Source organism: Buteo buteo, chromosome 19 (assembly GCF_964188355.1).
Source record: "Buteo buteo chromosome 19, bButBut1.hap1.1, whole genome shotgun sequence".
In the NCBI taxonomy this organism is placed as follows: Eukaryota; Metazoa; Chordata; class Aves; order Accipitriformes; family Accipitridae; genus Buteo; species Buteo buteo.
In genome coordinates this window covers 16,738,548-16,762,967 of record NC_134189.1, presented here as the reverse complement: position 1 = coordinate 16,762,967, position 24,420 = coordinate 16,738,548, and the positions used below count along the sequence as shown (strand labels likewise).

The window sequence follows — 24,420 nt, the reverse complement described above, 5'->3', positions numbered from 1 at the left end:
ATATTCCTCTAATTCTGCAATACTCCAAAATAGTGAAGTAAAAATTAAAGCAGGAGATACAGAGTAAGCTGTTTAGCCTGCTCCTAAATATCAGCAGTAAAGAGCTTGCTGCGGAAGCCCTGGCTGAAGCTTTCATAATAAACTAATGCAAAGCTTGAACTGACATTACTAAATACATTTTGTATCCCAAAGCAAGGATTATGAACATATTCTGTTTATAACTGGGGCAATACTTGAAAGTAAACATTGCTTCACCCACCAACTCATCACCTCTCACTGAAGCCCTGCAGCGGTTAGGTTTCTCACCAGATTTCGCTATATGTAAACCACTCAAAAACATATAAATATACCTTATAAGTATTTATGGCAGTGTTTCATTAGTTGCTTGGTCCATTCAGCTAGTAAATATAATGTTCAGAGGCTATTTTAAACTTGCACATCTTGTTTTATTTTTACCTTATATCACCATCATGTGTTTCTTCCAATTTATTTTTCTTTTCCTTTTCTGCTTTCTCTTCATTACTCACTTTTGAGTCAGATACAACATGTGCATCTGATAAAATATCATCAGTTTTTGTCAGCTATAAAAAAATTGAAATCATGAAACAATAAGCTGTAACACATACTAAGTGGCAGATAAGAAATACAGTATCAGGAAACAGTTTTATTAACAGACAAATTTTGCCATCATGTATACTTAGTAACTCAGAATTACATAACTTAAGAAATTTTTATCAATACCATTCAGGTTAATAGAGTTATCCTGAAACTTATACCAGAGCCAATGGGCAGGGCTTGGCTTAATAACTTCCAGAACTTATCTGAACTCTTTGGATTGCAGCCTGCCTGTTTTTTCATGCTATCCCTCTCTTCACAATGCCAACAGAGATTCCAGCTACTGGAATATATTACTGATAAGCCTGAACACTGCTCTTAAAGGTTTCATTAGATATAACCAACGTAAGTGTGTTACATAATTTTCCTTTAAAAGATATGCATATTTAACAAAGCAACAGAATCTCGAAAGTGTTTTTAAAGAATAACAACAGATGTTAATTATTTGATTTTATACCATTCTCCATAAGACGTATGTTTAAAAAAGCTAAATATAAAATAGGAAGACAAAAGGAAAAATGAGTGAAGAAAAGGAAAAGCAAAGGACGATTAAAGAATATGGATAGAAAAGAAGAAAAAAAACCCCTATACAAGATTTCAAAAAATATTAAACTATAAGCAGGATATGATTACATAGAAACAACTCCAGTAATCTATTCTTCACAGTCAGTCTGTTTTTGCTGAGTGTTCAGGGCACGTTAGTACCAGAAACACCAAGGTAACTCACTGCCAAATGAGTTTGAGACGATTTCAAGACAGAAATCAATCCAGTGACCATATAGCAAAAACTACAGTTATTGCCTACTTCCATATATAAATTGTTGTGTCAGTTTTATTCTGCGTCCTGTAACTATTTGATGCACTATAGCCAACCAAACAAAAAAGTCAGGTGTAGTAAATGACTGTCTAAAACTACACTGGGATATCCTAAGCAATGAACAGATCAATGATTATTATTTAAAGATACATCAGTATTGGTTTTGTTTCCAAATAAATAAAGACCACAATTTTGTAGTTTTCCAATCAATCAAGATAGTAACAGATAAAGTTAAGTAAAATGAAATTTAGGAAGACCACATACAAGAAAATTCAGCATCTCAGCTATAGACAGATCTGATACAATTTTGCGCTTCTGTATAGAATATTTGTTATATCCAAAAAGATATCTTAATCTTCCAAGCAAAAGGAACTGGCTCAATTTCCCATACTCTGCTGTCTGTGGCTCAAAATATTTTCCTACTGCAACACAGGCTGATGTACAGTTCAATAAGGGACAGTTTAGTACCTCTTTAGTAAAACTTGAATTATGTTCTTGTTCTCCATCATGTTTTAGTTGTGCTATTTCTTCTCCAGGACTCTCATTATTTTGTTTCAAATTACTTTCTTTACTGGTGCTCTCTAATTCCTTCATGTTACTAGATACGGTATCATCCTTTTTTCGATTCTGTGGAACAAAATTGATATACAGACATATTCTTACAACAGTTATCACAGTCTCAGTTCTTCTGCTGTCCTCTGACTGTGATAAAAAAAGTACTTAAAAAAACCTTAAGTATACCACATTGCAATAAGGAAAATGGAAATTGTTAAGGACCTAGAATTTTCTTATTTTTGTACCTTTCAAAACAGTTCAGCCTGTCTAACAATTTTTTTCTCTGTAAGATTATTTACTTTCTGTGCCCCCCTCCAATATCCAGCATTTCTATTAGTCACCTTTGTCTTCTGAAATTTCATTCATATTTAGTTCAGTCACACACAGGCTTAGTAGCATTCTTATTTGCATTCATAAGCACTGATTTTTTTTTAAAAAATAGCTTTTCCTGGTTTAAAAAAAAAAGGGGGGGGAATAAAAATCTGCTCTCAGTACAAAATTGCACACAAGTGCACTGTGTCTTTCTCCAATTATCTTGGGTATCTTCCAAGTCTATGCTGTTAACTGATTTAACAGAGGACAACATAGCAGCTGATTATGCAAGAGGATATTACTTATTCCTTAAAAAAAAAAAATAAAAATCCATTGTGGAGAGAATAATTTGATTTAAAAATTTTGAGGAAGGATGGTAGATGTGATTTAACACTGTGAACTGCAAACTTTATGTTGGCAGAGTAGCAAAACAAGCTGAAGTGAGTTCATATAAGTCTTATCAAACTAAGTACTAGGGCTGAGAAAAATAGGAGCCATGAAAGTAGTAAATCTTGTGGTTGAATTCATGTGATTTAGCACATGCACTGTTAAGAGGAAATTCCATGCAAGTCAGTTCACAAATCAATCTCTCTACTTTCCTAACTAAAGTATACACCCATATAATACACTTGTCCAGAAACAATAACAATCGTGAAGCAATTGTATTTTGGTAATCACTTAAAAATTACACAGTAGGCTGTTTATAAAATCCTTTTTCTCCTCCAGTTCTTAAAGAACCAAACCCCAGTTGAAAAGACTTTCAGCAGTTAGTGCCATTGCACCATTTTTCTGTATAAAAATCAATAGGCATACAAACTATGCTTTTAAAAGTAAGAGCTATTACTACAGTGTAATACCTCATATCTTGGGGCTTTTTGCCAAATAGCATTCTGGAAGAATTAAAGTTGTGATAGAAAAAGTGATTTTGTAGCATGGACGACTAGCTAAATATTCAATTCAGACACATTCTCACTTATTCTATAAATTTCTTATCTCATCCACATAGCACTGATTTCACACAGAAGACTGAAGAACATGCTGACATGAACAAAATTCTTTTCAGGTCTGTACAGCAAGTAGTGCTGGCACAGAGGATCTGGCCACTTCCCCCACTCTGCTCCCAATGTGCTGGCTAAGCAGGTATGACACAAATGTGACTGCAGTTTCCTCACCTTGAGGTAGGAAGGGGTACCATAGGAAAGTGGTAAAGCTCAAACACCTCTGTAAAAACTACAAAAAGAAACATCTGCAAAGCTTTGCTTTGCGTGTCGTCTTCTTGAGAAAGGCAGTGTTATCACAAAAATATTTGTAGAAGCCCCCTTCATATCTAGCACTCATGATGTCAGCCCAAATACAGATGCTCTAACGCAAAGGCCAAACTTGAATTCAGTATATTCTGGGGATCCAATGCTGTTGAAGGAAAAGTAACTTTTGTATAGCTCTGAAGGCAGCTTAGGATGCTCAGAGGGAAAAAAAAAACCCACAACTAAAACTTCTTTGGAAATATGTGACTTCTTAACAGTGCAATGCATTTAATCTGGCTTCGGAAAATCAGATGTTAAAATGCATACAAAACATAGAAGGTGGCATTTCCAAATCAGTGTTAAAAAAAACCAAAACAAAACCAAAAAACAACCATTCCCCCCCCCCCCCCCCAACCCAGTGTGATCTTTTGGAAAAAGAACAGTTTTGTAACTTTTCTCTTTTAACAAGACACATTAAAGTTTTTGAATAATGTGGGACCCACCTGTGCCAATTTGAATGGATTCTCTCTGACAAATGACAGACTCTGTGAAGGAGACTGGTCTGAAACACCAATAATATTGAGTCCTTTCCTCTTCTCTCTCAGGCAAGCTTGTTGGTGTCTCTTTATTCTTTCCATCTGTTCCTCCACAGTCATTCGAGGCCGTGTGCTTTCTGCAAGACACAGCTGCTCCACTGCACTTCTTGGTCTTTCCTGAAATAATATATATATTTATTCATTAAAAAAGCAAGATTCTAAACTGTTTAGTTTGCCAGAAAAGATCACCTAATGATTTACTAAGAAGCAGAAGAATTGTGGGCAAGTAAAGATCTCCTATGTATGTGAAGAAAGTACAAGAACCAATTATTAATAAATGAACAATGAAATTTGAAAAAAAAAGGAATAATTTGATTTGTTGAACAGTGACATTGTCGCCATCAATGATAAACATTAAGAGAATGGGTAGATGCTCTCTCAAAGCCATCCTATCAAGTTGAAACAATTTACTAGACATTATACAACAGGCAAACACAAGTTACTTGGCTGAGACAAAAACATAATAGAAATTTAATGATCCAGGACATTTATACCAGTTGATTTAATAGTGATTTCTGCCCTTTTATTTCAAGAAAAACTACAGCTGGGCATCATTTAATGGCAAGTACAGGCTGAAACAAACTGAAATGGCCTCAAGTTGCACCAGGGGAGGTTTGTATTGGATATTAGGAAATATTTCTTCACCGAAAGGGCTGTCAAGCATTGGAACAGGCTGCCCAGGGAAGTGGTGGAGTCACCATCCCTGGAGGTATTTAAAAGACGTGTAGATGTGGCGCTTAGGGACAGGGTTTAGTGGTGGACTTGGCAGTGTTAGGTTTATGGTTGGACTCGATGATCTTAAAGGTCTTTTCCAACCTAAATGATTCTATGGCTATTTAAAAATCTGTAATTCAAAGCATTATATTATTCCCAAAATAACAACCATCACTTTACCTACTCTGTTCTTGAAATTCACTGTTTTTCAGATAGTTCTGTACTTTGTAAGACAGAAAAAAATTTACTTCTGGCTAATCAGCTGCATTCAGTACATTCACAGTAACTGATTTCACTTCTGAAAAGTGGTGTTCTTTCTCCAGTCAACATCCTGTGAGTTTCTCTCTCCTCTCCCGTTCTTCCTACAATTTCTCCTGTTCTATTCACGCTACAACTATGGCAAAACTTTTCCTCCCTTCTGCCTGAACTACCTGTAAACTTTTGTCTTCAACCCAGAGACTACAGGACTCTCTAATCTGAAATTCCAGGCTTAAAGCCCACATATTACTTGCTGTACCCTTATTTTCTGGCTGCTTTAGTTTTTTCCCCAAATAATTTTAGTAATAAAATAAATAAAACTGATATTTGTTATAAAAGGGCTGTTCAATTGCCCCAGAAGCCAAATACAAGTCCTCCAAAAGTTTTAGCCTAAGATGCTGCCTGTCCTTTCAACTCAGGTGTGAACTTCAGTAGCTTAGTAGATATATCATTACCATTTAGTTCTTGCCCAGTTTGAGATTAGGGAAATCTCTATGCAGTTTAACATGCACGACCTTTATAATTTTGTCATTCTTTCTACAGCTGTCTCCATTAACCTAGCACATTTTTATAACAGCAAGTTTTATGTAAAGAAAATCAAAAACATAACTACAACTTTTGAAGTAACTACAGAAATTAAACTTAGAAGTGAACCCATCGCTGTCCATCAATACTCAAAGGTTATTTTAAAGTACCGTTCTTAGATCTATCTTCTTATTCTTCCTCAAAGTGACATAGGATGCTATTGTTGAAGACTCTGGTGTTGGTGACTTGGTTCTGGGTGGTACAACTCCCACAGGAAAATGTGAGCCTGCGAAACAGTAAAGCAATATACTAAGCTCTATGCAAAACATTGCCAAACCAGTTCATTGTTTTCTAGAAAATACACATTGTCAGCCTTGGACACTATTCTTCAAAAGACAGCAAAGATCTTAATGCCTAACTACCACATCTGTTAAGGTACACAGGCAGTAGACTAGCCCCCAGCCTGAGGTTTAGCTGAATAGAACATGGGGAAACTACTGCACATGGCTCAAGAAATTGCTGGACATAAAAATATAAATGCAAAAATTTTGTCTGTGAGGAACAGACAGAAGTTAGTGCTGTGTGGAATGGCTAGATTTCACAGATGGTTAGGGGGGAATTACACGAAAGATGGCTAAACTTCACAGCTAAGTGGACGGCCACACCGGGGACTTTTTGTGGAATAGGGTTTGCAAGGCCAGCAGAACGCCTAGGTAGCCATACCAGTGCTACCAGTTCCAGCCAAGCTTACCTAGATAATGGTGTCAAACATACAAAATCTAGCAAAAGTGGGACTAATGAACAAAAAGTAATTGTGGGTGGGTTGTTCATCTGGGAGGAAACAAAAACTGCAGAAGGGATGGGGCAAGGTGGATGGGAAAGAACAGGCATGGAACAAGAGAGAGAACGGGGAGTAAAAGGGGCCAGCTTTGCACAAACAAGGCGTTTGTCAGTATGCTTGTCTGACCTAGCCCTGTGCCTTAGCATTGCAGTCTGGCCTATGTTCTTATTAAACTTTATTCTTAAGTATTTTCCATGGAGTAGCTTTCCCTTCTGTGAGAGCGTGGGAGATAGTAGTGATCTTCAAGCCTGGCCAGCTTGCGAGTAGGAGCCAGCTACAGAGAGGTCATAGGTCTGGGGGCCAAAGATGGGAAAGACTGCAGTTCTTCAGGTCAGTTACTGCAGGGACCATAGGTCTGGACCTGCTACCGGGGGAACCTTCTGTCTGTGAGATGCTAGCAAACTGAAGACAAGACTACATGGCAAGCAGAATACGAGGTATGGGAGCCAGCTGTCCAAGAGACCTTAGGTCTAGGATTCAGATACTGGAGAGGCCAGAGGTACTGAGAGTTGGCAGACGAAGATACCATAGGTCTGGCCAACTTTTGCAGGGACTCATTAGTGGGTATGCACACATGTGCTCATGTCTAGATGTGCAGGAGATCAGTTAGCAGGCTTTGAGCCTGGTCAGCTGGTGAGTGAGAATAGGACCATGCTATTTGTGTTGTTCCACTGTCATGCGAGTGTTGGTCTTGTTTATGCTGTGCCTGTAATGGCACCGGTCCCAAACCTGCTTGTGTTATCTGTTGTGGTCAGCTGTGGCTGTGCTTATGCACAGTGGGACTATATCCTCAGCCTTGCAGCTCGCTCTACTTAGGGATAGGGAACCAGAGCAGCCAGGCTCCGTCTGGTCGGGAGTTGAGGATATTCTGTGTCCTGACGTCCACTACATTCAGCCTCTCGTAACAATATCCGCCACTAGTTTTCTACTTAGAGAAGCCCTGCCAAAATATAATTAAGCTGATAGAAAACTGAAGTAAGTTAAAATTTACCAAATTATACAGATAAATAACACACTCTTCGTTTCTGCTTCTTGATACATACAGGAAATCAAACTATTAAAAAATATTGTTTTCTTGCTGATTTCACCTAAAAACCAGATATAATATCTTCTTTGATAGCCAAATTATTTCTCCTTGTTTTTCCTGAGCTTGCACAGATTTGAGAGGAAATATTGACTCGGTGAAGACTCAACTCTTTCTCCAAATTGTTTGATAGGCTGACAAAATAGTCTGAAAGTATTTGAATGCCAAATCCATCATTCAAAACAAAAACTATAAAGCAACAGTTTAGGTCTCCTTTAGACATAGAAAGGATAAACCACAGCTGAAGTCCGTTTTCTTTTTGTGTTACCTTTATGTACCACTCAGGTCATAAATACTCCTCTGCTTGCAGACAGCTGTAAGGGTTACCTTACATAGTCTCATGAAAACATTTCTCTGATTGTTGACATTTGAAAAGAGAGGGAAATGGCTGACATGAGAAGTGTCTAGTACACAAACAACCACAATGAACTAGAAAACCATTTTTACATTTCCTCTGAAATTTACTAATTTTTAGAACCACCCTCAATAGGAAACTATGTAATTTGACTACTTAAAACAGCAAGAAAGAAGAATTGCAGAGATGAGCTGCCTTTGAGTTTGTTTCCTTTTCAGCTTATAAACTGTTAAGATAGAATGGCATAAAAATGTTGAAACAGCATATAGTTGTAATGGCATACACACTATAAAACCCCCAAACAACCAGTAATGGTTCTACTTTTCCTACTGCATGGGGATTGTTATTATAAGTGAATTTCCAGAACAAGAAATATCAGTTAGAAAATTCACATGCCCAAAAGCATGGACCGGATGATAAAACACAGCTATGATAAACCCACTTCATTGTTGTTTAAGAGATAAAAAGCCTCTTGCTGCTTGCTACCACTGCAGCTATTCTCCCCCTCTCCTCTAAATATTATTTATATTAGAAGAATTTGTATTACTGCTTTCCCTTACTGAGGACTGTTTTTCTACAAATGGACATAATAAAATTACTTATGTCTTTATAGAAGAAAAAAGAAAGCAGATTGGGGTGCTCAAAAAGTATTGGTTTGCTTTATGTAGTCAGTGTAGGCTTTCTTGTATTGTCTTGATAATTACTTTCCCTCCTGTCATAAATTACTATAAATAATCTGGAACACCACAGGTCAATAAAACCTAGGCATGTTGTCAGAAAGGCAGCTTCCTCAATTTAGGTAGCTGATGATTAGCAAATCTCAGGCTAAACCACCAAGTTAAAAGAAATTTAATATCTATCTTAAGTGAACATTATAACCTCAGCAAATACCATGGTGAATCTGAATTGACTAATTGTCTGGTAAGTGCAAGCTTAATTGCATTATATATCAGGGGGCCATTCACATTGTTTACACCCAAACTGTATGCTAACCTTAGTTTTAAAAACCTCCACTACCATTCTGATGAAAATAATATCCTTATATGGCCATTGTTCCTGGTCAAATTCTGGTACTGTTGCACCAGCCTGCTATGTACGTCCTTAGTCAAAGTAGCAGAACAGAAGGCAGTGATCTTTCTGGCACTGGAAACATTACGGTAAAAAAAAATAGGTAAGTTTAGTTACTTTTTCTAAAAGCTCTTAATATGTTTTTGGGGAGGTGCTCAAGCTGCTGTTCCTGAAGTCACCTTTAACAAACTATTCTGTGTGTTTTAACAAACAGAATTGAGAAGCACTTCCTGGTAAAAGACTCTACCAAGCAATTAGTAGCCTTTATGGAAGCTAGATGAAGAGAAGAATCTAAAGCATTTAGCAATTGCAAAGACCTTTATTGTCTGTACACTCCAAGGTCATGATCATTATTCCTATTATATCAGAGGACAGAAGGCAATTCAACAATTACAAGATTAAAAAAAAGAAAAAGACATTGTTTCCCTGCCTTATGAGAGCCTGAAAATTCTGTGGTGCTGCCTTTTTGGACGTTCCAGTGACATAACATCGGGAGCTTGATTCAAAAACTGAATAATTGTTCAAGGGCAAGAACATAAAATGGGTAATTGTTCAAGGGAATGGTGTGTGGGGAATGTGAGTGATGTGATTAGACATGGTGTCAATAAGGATTTCAGGGTTGTTGGTGAGTGTAATGTTTGATTTTTCTGCAGTGTAATTGACTGAAATCTTTCTCGTCATATAATTAAATCATTATTTTATCATGAAAGCTGTTTCATCATACTAAGAAATGGACATGCTACAAAAAGCAAAAGAGGATATAGCTTCTATAACACAATTAAAGGTTTGTATTCCTTGTGAAAAAGGCTGAAAGGTTGTAAACACCATGCCTGGGGACAAACCTTTAGCAGTAGATTCTGATTCTGAAATCTGTTCTGTTTTTTCTTCGCCATTAGACTCATCCACTTCTGCTACTGTAGTTAACTCTGGTTCACTCTTATAAAGCCTATAATCAGGACCCTGAGGAACGGCAAGTTATAAGGTAAATAAACAGGCATTTTTGTACAAGCATTTATGTCTTAAGACTCAAAACAGTTATTTTGTGATGACTCTGTTCTCACTTTAAGACAATGTTTCATTGTTCAAGCACTATTGCAGCAGTATTTCTTTGTAGTTAGTTTGAGTAACAACATTTGCAGACTCAGAAATTACAGAAAAAATTGCCATAAAAATGCGGAGGGTTTTTTTTTTCGTTTAAATGATTTTCAGTAAACAAATTTGTATAAGGTTTCAGCAAAAACTGATTCTGAGCCTCGAGTTTTTTGAGAACTTGTGAGTAGAAGAATCTAATTTTCTGAAATTTACTCAGAGACAATCATTTAAGTCTTAAGACTTTTTATATAAGTGCAGAATGTATGACAGGAAAACATGAAGAGCAAATGATGGAGCTATAAAGAAAGCTAAGTAAACAAAAGCAGAAACTTAACACAAAAGTAGCCAGATGACAAAATAAAAATTGTGACTGTGCAAAGGAAGGGGGATGCTTCAAGAACAATGTGGCAGTTTAAGCCACTTACACAGTAAGATCCATTTCTCTGATATCCTTGCACTTGGTGAATCTTCTTTTCTTCTGGCAGATGTACTGGGCCCCTGCTATAACAGAGCAAGGAGCTGCTATCACTGGGCAGAGGGGGGATTATGGGAGGATGCTCTGTAAAGTCATAGGACCGAGGGAGTGGAGGACGAGGTGGGACTACTTCCTCTTCCTAAAGATTGTAGAATAGTCACCTTATTTAGATGTGCACACCTGTTACAATTATTTATAACTTAAAAAGAAAAATATATTACCATAGCTACACCAGCTATAGACTGTGGAATTAAAGGGACAATGTCACACTATTAAAAAAAAAAAAAAAAAAGGCCAAGAGAGCTTTTTCTTTGGGTTTCTTTGGTTTTTTTTTTGTTCATTTGCTAGCATTTTATTACTACCACCTAGACTGAAATACTTCAATAGTTTCGTTATTCAGCTTATCAAGATTTTCAATTCTAACACCTGCGCTTTCTGCTGGACACGTATGAACTCTCTGAATCATCCTTCTAAAAATTAAATTCAGTATCTTTTTAAGATTTTTACATAAATCAGACTTTTAGAAAGTTCTGTAAGCCAGATGTATATTGCATACACTTTAGATAACCATGACAATGTCCCTTTAAAACTGTAACTTCTAGCCAGATTTTCAGAGGAATTGAACATTTGGGAGCTCCCACAGTTTCAGCTGTTCTTGTGGGTGCTCTCGCCATCTGAGAACCCAGCTCAATATGTGAATAGACATATAAAGCAATGTATTTCTTCCCATGAAAAGTATGGTGGGTAGAAAACAAATCCGTAAGTCAGGGTTTATATTTCTAGGGTAAGAGCCTAGGGAGAGGAAAAGGTGAGAAATGGAAAAGAGAAACATACCAGTGAGAATACAAAGACACAGAACAAATGAACATGTTAGAACCACTAGTGGAGGTATCAGTCTTTAAAACTAATTCATAATGCAATATTTTCACAGAAACATACTGCATACATACTTCAGACATGCTTAAAACAATTTATTATAATGTTCACTTTTATCATAGGTATAGTAGAAATTCAGTGATGATAAAATGGTAAATATGCTAAAACCATACCTCATTTTTATATTTAATAGCTGAAAATGTCCTTGATCCCATGATGCCTGTTCAGGGGGAGGGGGAAAGATGTAGAAAGAAAGAGAAAAATTGTTTTCAATAAAAAGCTTTTAAATTATGAATTATAACCTGTTGCTATCAATTATAGAAAGCATTAACTTAAAATAGATGATTGCTTTCTTCTTTTCTCAGCAATTTTACCATTTTTTTCAAAAATGCAAAAGCAACTGTGGACCTTATCCTTCAAAAATGTGTATGATCCAAACACACTTCCTATGAGATAAAAGCAATCGGTTTACCTGCCTCTGAAGAGCTTCTTTGCTGTTTATGTTTACTTAAACCCTCCATGACATCTTGAATTCTCCACAGTTCCTTCTGAATCTGAGCACGCTGTATCCCTGCCGACTCAGTCTGCCAGTAAATAAACAGCATATATAGGAAATAAATTAGAATACACTGCAAGCGGAAAAAAAACAGAAAACCCTTTTCTTTCTTTAGATTACACTGTGTATCCTTTCCCAATGAAGGAAAATAAAAGTGCAGTAATGACAGACACTCTCCTTTCCCATAAAAGTGCAACATTCAAATATTATCAGAAATAAGAAGTGTAAGATTAACTAATTTCATAATGTGGCAGTTAATTTGACAGCAATTTGCTAGTTCAAACTCCATTTAGGAATAGAATTGTATCTACTGTCTCCAAAGAAAATCCAAGCAAACTTTGCACAGGAGTCTTACAACAAAAGAAAAGGAATCATCAGTTCCAACCCTAAAATAGGTGCTGATGAGCATGGTGTTTGCATTCTAGCATATGAACTGTGGGCCTATTCGCATGCTTTGGTCATGCGTGCTTTGGACTGCATAACACAAATTTCTCAGCTCTTGGGCTTCCTTGTAATCTGCCTCTCATAGCTGCATAGAAAATCAATCCCTGGAGCAAACAGCCTTTAATGCCTCCCAGCATGGACCACACCCATCTGCCCACTCCAGATAATGTATGCACATCTCTGCCTGCGCATCTCTGTGTGTGTGTGTGTCTCAGAAAGATCTCCTGAGAAATTCAGAACTTATACTACCTGTCCAATCCTCCACAGCACACTGAGGTAATAAGATACACGTCAGAACTCTTCATATGCAAGACCTGAAGCAATGCCTAGAATATTTTTTATTATAATTTATTTTGATAGAATGATTTAATTACATTTTAAAATATTCAGTTAAATGGAAGAATTTATGCGAAGATTTAATATGACTGTCATGGCAATTAAAGTCTGAGAAAACTACCCCCTTTTGGACCCCATCACTGAAACAGAAAGAGGAGGCTTCTAGACACAGGAAAACCAGTGCTATAGCTTCAAAAAAACCAGGAAAAGCTGAAGACCTCTTCAGAGCTTACAGACTTCTCATTTCTTTTTATACCTTGGGAGCTCACGCAGCACATGTCCCCCTTTTTTCATTTGTGTAGTTTTTAAACAAAATCATAGAAAATGGAAGTGACTTAAGTGTACTTTAAGAGCTATGCCACACCTGAATTTCTCCAAGCCGATCAAGTTGCTCCTGCATGTGGTTCCTTGTAACTGTTACATCATACTCCAGTTTATCATATTCTCTCCAAGCTCTTTCCAGTTCCTAACAGAAGTAAAGAATTAGAGATGCACATTCAAGTAAAAAAAAAAATAATAAATTTTTCTTTATTCAGTGGCATGAAACTTAAGGAAGTAATACATAAATGGATATCAGCAATAAATAAATATGTATTTTAGAGAATGCAATGTTTAAACACCTTTTTGATTTTCTAATGATACTGAATGGAATTCAAACAAACAGCATTTTGTCTTTTCACAAACAAAAAATATAGGCAAGGGCAAAATCTTCAGAATATGTCTTTATAGTCAGCAGGCATGTGGGTCTTAAGCTGTCCTTCCACCGAGGCAGAAAACCCACAAAAATGTATGCAAATTTGTCTCTTTTATCACATAGAATACATATATGTGAGTGCACAGCATGTGCATGTATATGCAATGTATTATGCACGACAAACATAAGTCATCCAACCCTGCCTGTGAGGTTACCCGTGAATGCTCCAAGCCTGCTAATACACCATGATTTTACATATGTGAAACTACAAACACCAGAAGGGAGAAGGTGCAAAAAGAAAATCTTTTTTGAGGTCAGCTCTACTATCTCACTTTTTAAGCCTACATCAAGCAATTTACTCAATTTAGCATAAATTAAAAACTTAATGAGGGAAAGTAGATCTTGAGGATTTCCTTTCCCCTAATTCCCTTTTCGTTGTCCAACCAATTCCTTTTACAACATAGTCTAACGTTCAGACTAAAACCAGTATTTCATGGCCTGCTTTGTATCAGTTTCACCACAGCAAACCACTGGAATTTAACACCGAAATACCTTTTTGAATATATATACATACATAGGGAAAAATGATTCTTTGCCTTGTCATTTCAGTGTAGAAACCATCATGAAGTGGAAAAAGACAGTAAATAACAATTCCCTTTTTTTTTTTTTTTTTTTTAGGCTTTTGAAAGTGCATAACTTGAAAGATCTTTTAAATATAATGGCCCACTATTAAAAGACCATGACAGTATAATCTTTTCTTCTTTTTATCCTACACCTTAAAATATTTGTTAAAATACATCGCCTATCTGATTGAATAGCTGATAAAGTTTGCACTTGCTACTATTTTGCCATCATATGAAATAGCTTATTTACATTATTTACTTCTTCTGTAATCAATTTTTCATATTATGTAGATTAAAATTACCACACCTATTAAAGTCAGTGTGCACTAATTCCTGGTCAAAAAAAAAACCCAAACCAAAAAACTACTCGATGAATACAGTGAAAATATCACTTTCCAGCTGCCTTTGTCAAAAATACAAGCAAGTAAAAGACAACTGAGTTTTGTTGGAACGTAATGAAAAATAACCAAACACAACCCAATTAAGAATATGAACATGAAGATCATCATTTAATGCTTCATTGAGTTTTACTGGCAAGAACGTATTACTTACTGCAGTAGCTCGCGATACTTCTCGACAAGTGCTAAGTAGTCCATTCTGCAGGTCATCTCTCTGTAAGACTACATTTTGTATGGCTGCAGGATTATCTGCATTCATTTCTATCTCCTGACTTGCTGATAGCAAAGCTTGCTCAAGCGTGTACTATTATAATAAAAAGAATTATTTTTAATGTTCTGCATCATTAGCCTGATTTTAATTTTATTTCAGTTATCAATGTTCTAATAATAAGCATGTAAAATAACATCCACTTTAGGTAATAAATACAATTGTCCTACTTTCTCCTTGTGTAGCTGTTGAAGCTTCTCCTCCAGTGCTTGTACAACTTTATCTTGTTCGCATAAACGGCTAAGCTTAGCCTAGTATATAACAGAAAATGATTGCAATTAGGATTTCATTTTTAACATCTTCAGTAATCAAAATATAACTTAATCAAATCATTACATGAATCTATATAAAATATTATTATCACAAAATAAGAATTCTAAAATTATTAAGGCATCAGTCTTGCATTTTCAAATTAACCTTAAGAAACCCTCTTAAGATACTATGAAATAATTGTTATTATAACTTGAAACAGCATGGCTGAAAACATATAATTTGTGATTCTACAGCTAAATCTTTACAACTTAATAATAGGTATTAAATACATTTTAAATTTACATATTCCTCAGTATTATTGCCAAAAGAACATTGTATTACTTTTGCAGCCTTTCCCATGGTTTATTTCTGGTGGTAGTTTTTAATAGTAGTACTATCCACGCTCTGCTCTGTTTTAGCTCTTACCAAGGCTCAGCTATGACTAAAACTGTTCCACTCCAGCTCCACTTTGAGCAAATAACAGTTCAGCACACTCTAACCAATTTGAAACAGTTTACTTTTTTATTTGAACAACCTTTTTTGTTCAGTTTGTGCTGCTCTGACTTTTTAATCTAAGAAAACACTGGAAGCCTGCTTTCTTTTTTATTCTTAATATAACAAACCTTAAATCATTATGTCTACTCTTAGTTGCATTGTGCAAGAATGACTAGACATGCATATATGCATATACAGTATGACTATATGAGTGTATTTTTCACCACCAATTTTACACCAAGTGCCTTTTCTTTAGTAACTAGCAACCCGATACTCTGAATGGTAACTACCCATGCCAAATTTCAGTTTTGCAGTATCGGTCATATTTCCTGAGAAAATACATCTCATGCTTATAACTGAACTACAACTACAGAGTTTTCCCGTTCTAAAGTAATTAATTCCTTTCAGGAAGCAATGCAGCTTTGAACAGATATAATATGTGAAATTACAGCCTAAAAGATAATACCTCCTGCAAGTTAGAAGCTTATTACAAAAAGAGTCTTATGCCCCTCAGTTTCACAAAGCAATTTCTATAGGTAATCACCTATATGAAGTGTGTTTCAAACCCTAAAGTCAAGGGGGAAACTATTATCAAAATAAAGAGACAAATACCAACATTTCCAAGGAAGAAGAAATACAAATTACTTACATCAATATCCAGCTCTTCAGTTCTATATTTGTATAGTGTACCCCTACATTCTTCTTGTGTTAACTATAAGGAAGAATAATAATGCCATAAACCAACTTAATTGGACTACAAAAATGAAACTACTGTTCAGCTTAAGAGTTTTAATGGCAAAATCAGCTTTTGCTTGAAAGTCAAACATACTATATTGAACAATATATTTTTAGCCAGTATGTATTAATGAAGATAAGTAAATGGGATGTCAAGCAGACTGTCAGTAGAAAGTTGCATTAACTTAATACACTATGTTTCTAATGAAATTGGATTTTTAAAGATGTACCACTAACTCAATCAAGTATGGATTATGTAGGAAGATGAAAACGCCAGAGTACACCTAGACAAAGTTATACATCATTATGTACGTTTTCTTATGTGCATTCTAAACCCAGGGGCTCATTCTACTTGGAATTAACTACTCTAGGCCCGCTAAGATCAAGTCTGTTCACAAGGAGGATATTCTGATGTGAATCCGAAATCAGAACAGAATGACCTAAGTATACAAGGTATGTGTAAAATATCTCATTACAGACATATGCCCAGTAAGTGCCACCAAATACCTTTCTGCCTACTTTTTCATATGGACTCCCTCCCCTCCAACAGAGTTGTCCTGGTTTCGGCTGGGATAGAATTAATTGTCTTCCTAGTAGCTGGTACAGTGCTATGTTTTGGGTTCAGTATGAGAAGAACGTTGATAACACACTGATGTTTTTAGTTGTTGTTAAGTAGTGTTTAGACTAAGTCAAGGATTTTTCAGCTTCTCATGCCCAGCCAGCAAGAAGGCTGGAGGGGCACAAGAAGTTGGGAGGGGACATGGCCAGGGCAGCTGACCCAAACTGGCCAAAGGAATATTTCCATACCATGTGATGTCATGCCCAGTATATAAACTGGGGGGAGTTGGCCTGGGGGGATCGCTGCTTAGGAACTAACTGGGCATCGGTCGGTGAGTGGTGAGCAATTGCACTGTGTATCACTTGTTCTGTATATTCCAATCCTTTTATTATTATTGCCATTTTGTTATTGTTATTATTATCATTATTAGTTTCTTCCCTTCTGTTCTATTAAACTATTCTTCTCTCAACCCATGAGTTTTACTTTTTTTTTTTTCCCTATTCTCTCCTCCATCCCACTGGGTGTGGGGGGGAAGCAAGTGAGCTGCTGCGTGGTGCTTAGCTGCTGGCTGGGGTTAAACCACAGCAAAAGTATTACCAGAAATGCCATAAATGGAAGCCCTTCTATTTTACCTTTGGACCTATGCAAACTTGTCTCCTCATGCCAGTCAGCATGTAAGCTGTCCTCACACTACTTTCATACAGCTCCTCATGTTAAGTTCTTCACTCTTTTAGTCTCAGAACTGGCCAGTAACAAAATTTAAAAATATTTTACATGAAAAAAGGTAGCGCCCCATTTTAGAATGGACTGTCACATACAGTAACTACTTGATGTCCTATACTGCACTTATTGGCATAACACTATCAACCTTCGTATTCTACTTAATTAAAAACATGTGTGCATTGAGTCCCAACTAGATGCTTTCCTTTCATGTATATGTCATAATTAGGTCATCATGATTTAATAGTGCAAGACAGACTATAAAAACACAATTCTATGTTAAAGCACACTTACAAGTAAAAGGACTAGGGAAGGGTTAATCAGACAAGCATTCCAAACATATAGTAAATCTTCAACACACTTAAGTGTTTCATTTCAAGACATTATGTCCACATACCTCATGCAAATGCACCTGGTGACAATTTAAAAGTATGTATAGTGTATTAAAACCACACAGTAACTTTCTTTGAAATGGACATTTTATGAAAATGAGTGTTGGAATATGAAAAAAGCCACAGCACTTTTGCACCTCATGAATGTCACAAAAATTAAGATATCTATTTAAACTCTTACTATTGTAGAGTTGTGGTTTTTTAACTGTTGATTTTATCACAATGAGAGAAAAATGAGGAATGGAAATATTTAAAAAAAAACCAAACTCATAAACATGGCCAAATGTCTTTAACTTACAGAGAAAACCTAGTTATATTTCACAACAGGAAGATTTTACAAAAGAAAGATTATTCCCTATTAGAAAAATACATCTTCCCAAGACACTGCTTAGCATTTTATATAGCTTGCCTGGAAAAATGTAATGTTATTTTTTCAAGGCAGTATTTTTTACACTGTTTTAATTTTTTTAAAAAAGACATTGATTTTTTTTGGCATATCAGCCTTAATTATAGCCAAGTTTAAAACAGCTTGCCAATTCAGCATCCTTATCCTTGCCTGCCTCCTAAAAGGAATATATTTTAAGTATTCAGAAAACAAGAACACATTTTCAAAGAAGACTATGCACGTGCTAATTCTTCTTATTAAAATCCTATCACACTTTTAAAATTGCTGCCAACTTCTTGCTTTTGTCAGCGGTACTAGTTTCCCACAATAGGCACTGCTGGAGCACCAATTCATTTCAACATCTCTACTGCAACATTTTACATAGACTTAGCGCAAAACCTCTAAAAATAGTATGAAACAATCCATCTCTGACAAAACAGCAGCTTCTCTTTCCATAGCACATCTATAAATCAGCTTAAGGCAAAAAGTGCGGAATGCTATCACATCCTACTGGAATTATGAGAGGAATTGCAGTAGACAAAATGCAATTACACATTACAAGCAAGGTTAACAACCTCATAACCTTGGCAAATGCATTATAAGAGCTCCAACGATCAAGTTATCGAAATGTATTTTATGCCACATTCAACAAATGCCTCTCTCGCCAAATCATTCCTACAAACACTTTACCAGGATGTTAATTTCAGAGAAAGAGTGCCACCTACTGAATCAATGACATGACTTGCTGCTGACTTCTACACTTTTCCTCAACATTTGCCTACTCAAACATAAAAAAGTCCATTCCTCTTACCACGATGAAATACACTGTACAGCTCCCAGACATTAAGGAGCCGCACCCTGAATACCTACAAATAGAACTTACCATTTTTGAAAGGCAAACTGCACATGCAGAGGGTGGCCAAACCTCTGATATGTGAAAAGGTGAAGTGACCTTAATTGAATTGCCATCTTATGTTCGAAATAATTTGTCATCTACTTTACAGTCCTACTGTACAGTCCCCATCTCCGTCAAACGCCAGTACCAGCTGAATCACAGAAGTGGATAAATCCACCACAAAGGACACAATGTAAGATGTCCTTAGACGGAAATTTCTTCCCAAATAAAAGCAGATTAGGCAAATATCTCTCTTGAGACATGAGGGGTTAAACCTATTTAAGCAGTCACTATTAAAAACTAAGTGACAGTATTATTTCATTACCTTATAAGCTATTTTCAGATTCTGCTAACCATTTTGATTCAATAAATATATGGCAGGAAATTTCACACCCTGAGAGCACACTAAGCATCTCTGCAAGGTTACTGCACTTAGGAAATTAAAACAGGACAATCTAGGACATTTTGTGGAGAGCACAAAGTTAAAGTCAGACTTACAAAGGCTTATTTCTTTTTTTTTTTCTTTTTTTAAAGTACTTCTTACTATCAGGAAGCAGGTCAAATGGGCATTTACCCCACAGTAAGCAAGATTCTCCTCTAATTTTGCATAATGTGACAGATAACATTTCAAATACAAATTGGAAATACAAGATTTTTAGCTCAAATACAATCATCTCATGTTCATAACAAAACCTTAAAAATATTTCTACCTACAAATCTCAAAATCTAACATGCATAACAGTTTCAATGTATGCAGCTGCTATAATAATAACAATAATAATGATGATGGTGATGATGATGATAATATTAAAGTATGCCGTAAACAAGATCTCCCTATCCTTATAGGAGAAAAAAAATCAAGGACTATTTTTATAGGTTTTTAATGTATTAAGAATAATTACCCAAGCAAAGACCTAGGTGTTAGCTTGTTGCACTCAGATTTTCATTTTTTCCCCCCTTTAGGGAACACACACATGTAAGAAGAACAGAGGATAATTCTACTTTTTAAAATCCGTATATACTGCTTTAGAAAACAAGATTAACATTTCTCACCTAGATTAGAAAGAAAGAAAAAAAAACCCAAAGTAGAAATGGGTCCAGGCTGTAAAAAGCCTCAGTTTTTCTTGTCTCTACATATGGAATCATTGCCCTGGCTTATACTTGTAAATTTACAGTACAGTCCATAGAGCAGACTGATCTAAGTCAATGTGATTTAAATAACTGTGAAGATGTAAGAAATCACAAACAAAAATGTCTTATAAATACCATATTTAAAATAGTATATATTTTAGCTATTTTACTAAAGAACCATTAATCATTACAAACAAGAAGGAAAACACCTTAATTTTTAATTAAATACAAGTGTTTCTTGCTTTGCTTAACTCTAAATGAGCTCAGTCATAAAACTGAACTGAATAAACTGAAGCAAAGAAAGATCCTTTTCTCTACCCACAAGAATGGTTACAGTCATCACAAACTAGTTTATCATCTTGACAACAAAACAGGTTTCAGTCGCTTACACAGAGGCTTCTCCCAATTGTTTACATTTCTTTAAAACTGCAGTGGGAAAGATGATTAGTAAACCCAATTTATTTTATTTAAATAAAAAACTTGTATGTTGTTTAAACTTTAAAGAAGTTGCCAGAATTTTAAACAGGTTAGTTTTACATCTCAGAAGTTTAGAAGACTATTTAAGCAGTGAAATTTTGACTGTATTTTTATCCTTCCCCAGCAGTTGGTTAATGCAGTATTTTGTGGAGGAGACTTTATCCATGAAAGCAGAAGGTCTTGCTATTCTCCGGTTTATGCAATATATGGGTTTTTCTGCACAAGCCTGCCAACTTGTCACAAACACTCTGACCTGTAGAGATCACATCTCTAGTGACAAAAGGTTATTCCATCTTCATGACCTGCTAGATTCACTGTTTCTTTGACAAGAATGTCAAAAAAGGTGCTTATTCAGTGTCAAGTATGAAGCAGCAGGTATGTCTACAAGGTGAAGGCAGTGCTGTGTAGCGATACCTTAGCTGACAGCATAGCTTTGTCAAGACAGCGCTCTGAAATTTATTGGTATCCCTCAATAAGCAGGCAGACTAGCCCAGGCACAGCCATGCCTCACATGTGTCTATATTAACATTAGAAGCTGAGCTAGTTTACCCTGACACATCCAAAGCACCTCTATTCATTATATGTATGTTGACTTACTTGTCTTACATACTCATTACAGAAAATTGACTTGCTTTTAAAAAATCATAACAGCTAGGCTTCTTAAAAAAACCCAAACAAACAAACAAACCAACAAAACCCACTTTCGTTTAGGGCTTGAGGACACCTTACTTCTCCCATTCCTCTCCTAAATAGTTCCTTCAGGTTCCATGTTAAAGCTCCTATTGTGCACATAGGGGCACAAATTGGATGATCCTGAAATCAAAGTCACTCACAACCCAACTTCCTTTGAAAAGCTGAGATTTTTCTTGCTTGTGATCCAGAAAAGTTGCAAGTCTACAATGTGGAGTTGACTTCCAAAAAAATGAAACATGAAATTAAGCTGCAGCATATTTTAGAAACACAGCAAAGCATTAATCGCTAATAAATGACTGTGTTACATGGCAGAACATCTACTTTTCTTCAAACTATGCAACCTTTATATGTTGTTTGGCTCACAAGGGCATAAATGCAAGTGCAAGGGAACTGGTCATATATTCCCTTTTGACGGGCAGCCAGAATTGTACACCTCATCTGCTGCAAAATACCGTAGTCATTTAAGTAAGAACAACATCTTTGTTGCAGTTGAGGCTAGAACCTTCTTATAAAGTCCCTGATGTGACAGGAGCTATTCAGTTAAGGCCCAGTATCTCTAAGACACTGCAGTGCCAACAGATACGTATTGGCCATGCTCATAAGTTAATGCAGGTCTCAACTCACAGACAATATTTCCATTCACATTTCTGATTCTTCTTCCATCTTACCATTTACAACCATCACTAAATACTCTAAGTGTGCACGGTTAAGTCTGCTGTGACTTTATGAACAGACACTGCCTTTTGGATTTACAGTCCCCAGATCAAAGTAAATTTGATCCTTCCTTTCTTCAGTGGCTAAAGGCTTGGTAGGTGCAAACAAAAACTTGTAAATCCACTTCCTAGAACAAAACAAAATTGCCAGAAATGACCAGGTAAACACCACTCACATGCTTTTGTAGTGGTCAAAAGAAAGAAGCACCTTTGAACACTAATTGCAGAGAATCATGCTAAGACAAATGTTGGAAGCTTATTGGAAGTTTTATGAATTTACTGGACACCTGCATAAAACATCAACTAATTAAATCATCTAGACAGAAAAAGTTATTCAAAGTGTACATTTAATACTTAACAACAAAAACGCAGCAAAAGCCATGCTAACGATATTGCAGCATTTTATAAAGCATGGATGACTTGTGGTTTTCCAAAGCAAATAAGAGAACACCAATGTTATGAATAAATCTGAGGAACAACCAAAACTGTCACTAAGGAAAATTTTCGCAGATGAGAAAGCAATTTCATTCACTATCCAAGACCTTACTTGCTGGTACAGTTGCGGTCTTAGCGCCGAGTTCTCAATCATAGTGTGAACCATGGTGATTAAAGGTTCATTCTCTTTCATCTATTTCAAATCAGGAGGAGCATACAGCAAACATCAGTTTACAGCATGGCTAGATTTGAAAGACGACACTGTAAAATATAGCCTCTACTTTAATTTTTTCTAATAATGCAGTAGATTACATTTTATCCCATGCTTTTTATATATTCCATCATTCAGTAATATCAACATCTGAAAAGTTTAGTAACATCAAAAAAAATGTAACAAACCCACATAAATGCTCAAAACCAATGTAACATTTATTCACCAACACTCTCCCTTTTTAAAAATAAAAATGCTTAAAATAAGCCCAACTTTGCATGATATTGAAATGAAAGGTATTATCGGATTATGCAATAGGAACATGCAAACCTTTACCAGAAAACCTTTTAAATTATAGATTTAATAACTCAATGTACATTAAGAAGATATAAGCATTCCCAGCTTCTTAATATTGAAGCGAGGTTTAGACTTATGTTCACGTATCACAAAATGCCTTTATATACTGCACTGATTTATATACTTAGGAACTTTGAATCATTACACATTGTATTTATCCACCCTCATATATGGGTGTGAAACTCTTTCAGAACTGGTCAGACATTTTCTATAATGATTAGTATTTATTGATGAGTGTGCAAATGTCAAAACCAGATACTTTGATTATTACAGTAAAAATTGCAACACAGAAAATAGCATAGGATTTTTGGGTTTAAAAAGGAGACTTTCCTGACAGTAAGGAAAAAGTTATGAAAACAGATAGTTTTCCTCTCCAAAGGAAACTGAAAAGTCACTTAACGCACAATCCCCCTCCTAGTTTTTGTTGGAAGCTTTAGGACCTATTGAAAATTTCAGGAAACTTTAGCAATACCTGTTTCAAGTATGGTTACACAGGAAGGAAGTGTGTGTATGAATATTTATGATCTTTCACTCTGTCTTCATGTATATATATGGACTCACCATGAATTTGCATGGGAAGGTTTTGTCTCACAGATTGAAATGCAACAGAAAGCCTGAGTTTTTGATGCCTTTTGGAATTTCTTGCCCCTAATTACTTAGGAAAAAACCTAACTTGTACATTTGGAGAAGTATTTTTTTTCTTCTCCTTGTAGGAGCCACATTTTTCTTGTTACAGATAGAGGACCTTTTTGTTGTTGTTGTTGTTTTATACATAGTAAAGTCTGATAAGCTGATAAGTTCATCACCCAATAAATAGTACCTTATCTTAAGAAGGCAAGCTTATGATGCTCTGTTTGTTCAAGGCAGGAAAAAAACAAACGAGCAACCCCTCCCATTGGCACCATCGTCTACAATATACATAAACAGAAAACGAGAACTGACACAAGAAGTTGTTCTCCCTTTACATTAAAATTTTGTCCAGAGAGTGTGAGCACAGGGTGATACCAAAAGATAGCTCAATAGTAAGATCAACAATAAGGTCCAAAGCCAAGCAATCAAACTACAGCCAACTGAAATATTTGTAAAGGAAAAATCGCTCTGAAGCTGAAATATTTTATTAGGAGTATACTGGTTTGGATGCACTTTTATTAGGAGGATTTCGACAGCTTCAGGCTGTTTGGCTAATTCTTTTTTACAGAATTTCAAATTTTTCCTTTCTGACTG

General features: G+C 35.8%; 1 protein-coding gene across 13 annotated transcripts in view; it reads right to left on the bottom strand.

Moving 5' to 3' along the window:
* PLEKHA5 (pleckstrin homology domain containing A5) overlaps window positions 1-24,420 on the bottom strand; it is a 170,128-nt gene that overhangs the window by 5,749 nt on the left and 139,959 nt on the right. For 5 of the 13 annotated variants that reach the window (XM_075051336.1, XM_075051335.1, XM_075051339.1 and 2 more), the window contains 12 exons: window positions 22,741-22,821; window positions 16,143-16,205; window positions 14,917-14,997; window positions 14,633-14,782; window positions 13,128-13,229; window positions 11,900-12,011; window positions 11,601-11,647; window positions 9,827-9,944; window positions 5,807-5,922; window positions 4,047-4,256; window positions 1,901-2,059; window positions 457-581 (listed from right to left, as the gene is read on the bottom strand). In XM_075051336.1, coding sequence (XP_074907437.1) covers window positions 457-581; window positions 1,901-2,059; window positions 4,047-4,256; window positions 5,807-5,922; window positions 9,827-9,944; window positions 11,601-11,647; window positions 11,900-12,011; window positions 13,128-13,229; window positions 14,633-14,782; window positions 14,917-14,997; window positions 16,143-16,205; window positions 22,741-22,821 — 1,364 coding nt within the window. Of the gene's footprint in view, window positions 1-456; window positions 582-1,900; window positions 2,060-4,046; window positions 4,257-5,806; window positions 5,923-9,826; window positions 9,945-10,501; window positions 10,691-11,600; window positions 11,648-11,899; window positions 12,012-13,127; window positions 13,230-14,632; window positions 14,783-14,916; window positions 14,998-16,142; window positions 16,206-22,740; window positions 22,890-24,420 lie in introns of those variants that run through there. The other 8 variants (XM_075051338.1, XM_075051340.1, XM_075051341.1 and 5 more) reach the window with 4 other exon arrangements.